The sequence below is a fragment of the Zerene cesonia genome, chromosome 10 (genome assembly GCF_012273895.1).
Source record: "Zerene cesonia ecotype Mississippi chromosome 10, Zerene_cesonia_1.1, whole genome shotgun sequence".
NCBI lineage: Eukaryota > Metazoa > Arthropoda > Insecta > Lepidoptera > Pieridae > Zerene > Zerene cesonia.
Window position 1 is genome coordinate 8,385,519 of NC_052111.1, and position 6,702 is coordinate 8,392,220.

Consider the following 6,702-nt stretch of genomic DNA (forward strand, 5'->3'; position numbering starts at 1 on the left):
GGGGTGAATTTAAAAAAAAACTTGCACAGTTCGTTTTTAGATTCCTCAAAGTAAATTATATCAAAAATTCAAGTTTTACTCTCAAATTCGCATTTACCCTACCCATTTTCTTGGACTAAATATATGAACATTTTATCAATTTGTTAATTGTTAAATATCGAAAATTTATATTAAATTATAGAATTTAAAATTCATTTGTATGTAGCAGCAATTATATTCTTATATTGAACTTTTATGTACTGTTTCGGGACGACACGACTGTTGGAACACAGCGAAAACTATATTGGGAGTCTGGGATTCATGTGCTATATAATTTGTTCAAAAAATGATTTTTTATTTTTTTTATATAAAATGCTTTTAGGGCGTCGGGCTTACGATGGATGCAAGCGCGTATATACAGATACTTCCAGTCCGTGAAGCAGTTTCGTGTTAAATAGTAACCAACAAAAAACTAAATTTTCTCTTTCTGATATGAGTCGATATTTTAGATTCAATCAGATTAAGAAATGAAAACGCAAACTTCAGACTTTATTTTGTATTTATTAAAATAAAAATCATTCACTCATAATATACAAAGAATATTATAATTGTGACATATAAATACAAGTTGATAAAGAACTGGTCCTGAAAAATTAGATTTTCAAAGTTAATCTATGGTTCAAATTCATGAAAACCTACATTTCAATCAACGTGTATTTATTAGATAACATTAACTTTCATAAATAAATCACGCTGCATTTTATCGGCAGTTTGAAAACAGACTAATGTCTAACAATTAAAGAACAAGTGAGAAGTGCGTAGATTGTTAAAAAGAAGGGTATGGTTGGTGTTTCACTTGATTTTTTTTTGTTTTGATTTCACAAAATGTACAAATATAATAACTGGAAACAAATAAAATACACCATCCTACACTCTCAATCACGAGATCAGACCAACATTGCCACAAAATTGCATATAATCTAACCCTGTTATAACATAATCAATTCAAAAAAGGAAAACGGAAACCACAGATTAAAACACCATAGACACGTTTATAATTTATTAAGCTACATGTACACTAATCGCTAGTTGCGCTTCTTGTCCGCGAGGCGGCGCAGCAGGCGGTGGCCCGATAGGAACGTGAGCGCGCCCAGCGGCAGCAGGTAGCGCAGCGTCGCGAACATCGACAGCTGCAGCCAGAACAGCGCGTACAGACCGAGCGATCCTGTCAGAGGCATTTTTGGTTTACATTTGTGACACACGCGTATTTTATAAGTAATTACGCACCAGGATGATTGAGCTTTTCTCAAAATAAATAAATTATCTGTGAACTACTACTAAAATAAAAAAGTTACTTCGATAATTAGTGAAAACAAGTGACTGTACCTCCCAACGCTAAATGGAAGAAGAGCGCTGCCGGTGTAACGGGGAAGTTTCCAAAGTTGAGCCCCAGTCTCGCCCACAGAACGAGCAGCAGCAGCAGCGGTGCGGCGCACGCGCACGCGAACACGTCCGACACGAGCCGCGGCGGGCGCGCGTCTGGCGCGCGGAACGTGTGCGCCAGCTCGGGCTGCGCCGCCCGCCCCGCGCCGCCCGCGCCCCCCGCGCCGCCCTCGCCCGCGCGTTCTGCCGGTGAATCGGGAATGGTGAGTTATAGACCATATCATCGCTACTGGCGATAGCAATGTTCATAGAACCTTTTCCACACACACACACATTTATCTAATAAATACACGTGTTAGTGTTCCGATGTGAAAAATGTAAAGGTGTCTATCACTGTTCTTGTGTGGGCTTATCTCTTACAGCAGTCACCATTGTTATAGCAATGCCCCAAATATAAATATTTTTTTTTTCTTTCTTCTTTCTTTTTTCATTAGCGGTAGCGGTTCGTTTAAAGTGCTCAGGGAATACCCTCTTTAAATAGGATATCTATCACTATCAAGTGGGAATGTATGTATCAGCAGTCCATGAATCTCTTTTTAAAAAAAAGTCAAAAAATGGACCACAAAGATGAGCGGCACTAACCGAGAGCGGAGTCCTTGCCGAAGCTGAAGGCGATGGTGCCGAGGTCCCACAGCAGCGGCGCGGCGGCGGCGCTGTCGCCCGCCAGCACGCTGAGCGCGTGCGCGCCCGACCGCCCGCCCACGTGCTTCGCGAGCGCGCCCACGCTCTGCAACCGGAATGCTCTGGTTATTGCGCTTGTCCGCCTTAACGAATGCCCGTTTCCTTTTCCTCAACCTTCCCAATTCATTCCTTCTTTTCCGTCGTCAATTCTTTCCTTATCCCTTACTTTTTAAAAGCGGACTGCGCGTTCGCACAGTCTCTGCGATCGTTCATGAGCGGTGGTGATTGCTTACCATCAGGCGAACCACCAACCAGCTCAATTAAATAAAACCAAAAGAGTCAAATACTTCTATTCTATGAATTCTCCTTTGAGATTGAGTTTAGATTAGATTGCGTTTGAATTCTAGCTCCACTGAGTTTGAGTTCAAGCACCTTTGAGATAGAGTTCAAACTCAACTCAATTAACAAGTCCACTCACCAGATCCACTTTGTACGCCTTGGCGTTGTCCGGCTCAGCGACGAACAGCGCCTCCGTGGCGTCGGACACGGGCGCGATTCTCACGAACGCTTGCTGCACGACCACCGGCTTGCCCCACTTGTCTTTTATCGTGAACTTCAGCGATACTCTGCAAATATATATATCATATATTTCATGATTATCAGATGCTTGCTCTCCGCCCCGGGTTCGCCCGCACAGTAAAGGAAAAGTTAAACAGCTTTAGGGTTTTGTCCACATAGTTCCCATGTGTCCCCTTTAGGATCTCACACTATCTTGGAACCAAAGTTCAATCAAACTGGTTCAGTGGTTTAAGTGTGATAAGGATTGTATTATGATTTGACTCTTAAACCTAAACCTACCGACAGATTTTGATAAATATTATGCAATCCAATAACTACATACTGTAACAATTATTTATCAAGACATAGCTTCAACCACATAATTTTTGTTTTATTTCGGATCATAAAAGGTGTTCAAATGTAAGAAAGCATCAAATTTGATAATGTGAATCACAAATTCAACTTACTTCTGTAAATGGTCAGCCTGCAGCACATCAGTCAATTTATTGGGGTATGTTAGAGTTGTAATCTTCGGGCTTGTTGTCCCGTCCACATCACCAATACCAACTTCCAAGCTGCTCACTTGAATTTCTCCCAGTACCGCTACGATAAAGTTAGCCGACTTGGATCCAGTCGCGAGGGAGATCTTGTACATGCCATATTGAGTCTTGATCTTGCTGAGGTTTAGGACGAAAGTCGTTGGATCGTTGGGTTTCTGTGTGAGTGGTTGTTTGGACAGAACAACTACGTCATCAGCGAGCCTGGTTCCGGATTGCGCGACGACTTCCTCGGGCTTAAGGTAGGGGATTGGTCTCGCGATCAGATCGGTAACGGAGAACTCTATGGTGTCCACTTCTGATGTGATGTACTTTCTGTCCTTGAAGGACACACTGATTGGAGTTGGCTGGAAGGAAAATTGTCAATGAGTTTATTCAAACATTCATTTTGTGGTTGTTTTTCCTACGTATTTTGAGTGAGTGTGCCTAAACTCAATAAAACCTTTTTATAACTATACTAGCTGCACCCGGCAAACGCTGTTCTGCCTTACTCTTATCATTTAGGTGTATGAAAAATAGATTGGCCTATTCTCATAGATACCCGATATGCACTAAAAATCTCATCAAAATCGGTCAAGTCGTTTCGGAGGAATATGGCAACGAAAACTGTGACACAAGAATTTTATATATTAGATAATATAATATAGTAATAACAATACTAGCTTTTGCGTCACCCGCGTGGTCAAAGTATAATTAGAATTTATCAAAATCCTTTCGACCCTATACCTATACCATGGTGGCTATCTGCATGTCGAATATTAGAACCCACCACCCATACCCATTGAACCAGTAGTTTGTACTGTATATATTATATATACAGAATGTTGCTGTTGAGATTTAAATATACATCAAGCCAATCTTTTATTTTTTTATTGAAACCTCTTTCTAATATAAGACCATCATATAATTTCATTTTTAATGATAATGTAAATATTTATATATACTCGAACATATACTCAAAAGAATACAAACATGTACACCCTGTTAAGATTATAACTATTATATACATAACTTTGTAATTGTGATACTCTTAAAAAACTACTTGTCCAATTTAGATGAATTTTTATATAGTAGGTATGAGAATAAAGCATTTTTTATACATCCCTAAGTGATAGGGGTAAGCAAACAAAACATTTACTGGGACAGTAAGTAAGTATCATAAGTGAAAAATACATGTCTACACACACCTGATCATCAGCGATGGCATACGCGGCCTCCAGCAGCAGCGCAGCAGCGCGCGGCGTGGTAGCGGAGCGCCGCGACACCAGGTACGCTGCAAACTTGTGACGCTGCTCGTCCGACAGCGGAGATGACTTCTTGAGTGACTTGAATGTCCTATGATATACGGTAAACGGGTTACAAGTATGACGGGGATATGACTGAATCGGAAATCATTATATCCTACTAATATTATACATGTGAAAGTTTGTAAGGATGTGTGTGTGTTTGTTGCTCTTTCACGCAAAAACTACTGAACCGAATGCAATGAAATTTGGTCAAAGACAGCTGGATAACTGGAATAACATATAGGCGACGTTTTATCCCGATTTTCCTACAGGATACGGACTTACGCGGGTGAAACCACGGGGCGCAGCCAATTAAATATATACTCATAATGCAAATGGTGACAATTATATTAATATAGTTTCATAACTCCTTACCTCAAAATGGTGGTCAGCAAGAAGGATGTGACAGGCAAGCCTCCCTCAAACTGCAGAGCCTTTCCGTCACTCTCGTCTGCTGACAGCAGGATGCCTTCAGAATGCTGAGCTGTCCAGGCGCCACAGCCCATGTGTTCACATAGAGCAAATACATAGCCGTAGCTGAAGGATGGAAAGGTTAATAAACATGAATTTAGTCATATATCATGATTTTTTTCTGCATAGTAACAAATTTAAATGATCCTCAATGAATATAAATGGAAAACAATAATTATCTACTTCTATAAAACACTTTCTTATGTACAATACACAATATGCTTGTGAAATATAAATTATGATAAATATGGAAAGCATATAAAATTTAAATTTAAACCACAATAAAAATATTTATGTTAATTTCTGTACACTTTTGTAACTTGTACATTTTCTTTTTTTAATTATTCTTATATAATAGGTGATAGCAGATTGGTCTAGGTCTCTGTATGCAATGGTATTAAAAACTATGAGGTCCTTGACAGAGTTTCTTTTACTACACCATCATATTGCTCACAAGTAGTCCACACCATATTTGCTCTTGGTACATATATTGCCTATGTAACACAGTGAAGTTGCAGCTTTTTCCTTGTGAAAGAATTTTTGAAATTGGTCCAGTTATCAAAACAGATGTTTCCTCTTTAAAATATAAAATATTGATATTATATTTATTAATACTATATGCTTCACTTACTTCAAGGGTGTATCATCCTTTTTCAATAGTTGTATAAGATTTTTCAATGCCTCTTCCTTATCATAGATGGTAGCTTTGTTATATACTTTCATAGAGTATACAGCATGATACAACTCAGCAAGAGTGGGATCCTTCTTGTCCAATATCTGCGATGGACCACTTAACACATTTGGTGTGAGGAAGTTTTGGCAGCCAGATAAGTCTGCAGCATTTGTAAGGTAGAAAACTTGTTCAATATTCTTGGGGTCATATTTGGCCGATTTTAAATTCTGAAATTTACAAAAATTTCGTAAGTTACATTAATTGATAACGATTATTTTAATTTATAATAAAAAATATTACGATAAACAAAACATACCTGACAAATATCAGGAATCTTAGCATTCAGTAGCTTTAAACCTCTAAGAGAATAGTATACTGAGCTCAATTCTTTGCTTTTAATGCCTTCTTCAAGAATACCTTGTAACCGCTTCACGTCTATTGTACCTTGTAGTATTGCACTGCATAATACTATGGTGCATAATAACACCGACAATTCTAAAAATGTAAGCAATTATTTATTATTAATGTTATGAGATCATATTTGTAATAAATGACAGACAGTATCATATAAGAAATAACCCTAGAAAATCTAACAAGTTAGTAAACGCCGGCCTATCGAAACCATGACGTGTCCCAAAACATTTACAAAAATGGGTTTCACGTTGAACTATTATAAAATAGTAGTGTATATTTGTAATATATATTTGCTTTGCTTTAAAATACTTGTTATTTATCATTAAAAACATGTTAAATTCGCATTGAAACAATACGCGAAGAAATTATAAAATAGCGTTTTTTGACAGCTGTATTGAAAACTTACCCCTAATAAACATATTTTTATATCAGAATAATAATAGGCTTGATTTATTATTTATCTATTTATTCAATGTAACTAATTAATCTCAGTTTATATATTCTTCATATCAATAAATGCTGCCGGTACCACCTTCGCAATTTGACGTAAAATGACGACGTAGCATTCAATGTTGCCATTACTCAGATCACAGATAAAGTACGTAATGCTATTAGTTACTACTGTAAGGTTTTAATAAATTTATGACAAATATTGTATAATTATTAATATTCATATTTAATACTGGCAATTATGGAAAAT

The 6,702-nt window shown here is 37.7% G+C and overlaps 1 protein-coding gene across 1 annotated transcript; it reads right to left on the reverse strand.

Moving 5' to 3' along the window:
• Positions 1-833: 833 nt before the first annotated feature.
• On the reverse strand, positions 834-6,569 carry LOC119829555 (dolichyl-diphosphooligosaccharide--protein glycosyltransferase subunit 2). Its single transcript, XM_038352122.1, has 10 exons — positions 6,409-6,569; positions 5,905-6,083; positions 5,547-5,815; positions 4,820-4,981; positions 4,346-4,493; positions 3,069-3,505; positions 2,522-2,669; positions 2,005-2,149; positions 1,366-1,605; positions 834-1,204 (listed from the first exon to the last, which is right to left on the reverse strand). The coding sequence occupies exons 1-10, from the start codon at positions 6,419-6,421 to the stop codon at positions 1,065-1,067; spliced, it is 1,881 nt and encodes a 626-aa protein (XP_038208050.1). The 5' UTR covers positions 6,422-6,569; the 3' UTR covers positions 834-1,064.
• Positions 6,570-6,702: the final 133 nt, after the last annotated feature.

What these genes read in the sequence shown, in the direction of transcription:
- LOC119829555 (XM_038352122.1), bottom strand. An exon ending in TTGCTGACCACCATTTTGAG is followed by an intron (nt 4,494 to 4,819) that starts GTAAGGAGTTAT and finishes CGTATATCATAG; the next exon opens with GACATTCAAGTCACTCAAGA. An exon ending in CTTCCATTTAGCGTTGGGAG is followed by an intron (nt 1,205 to 1,365) that starts GTACAGTCACTT and finishes TGCCTCTGACAG; the next exon opens with GATCGCTCGGTCTGTACGCG.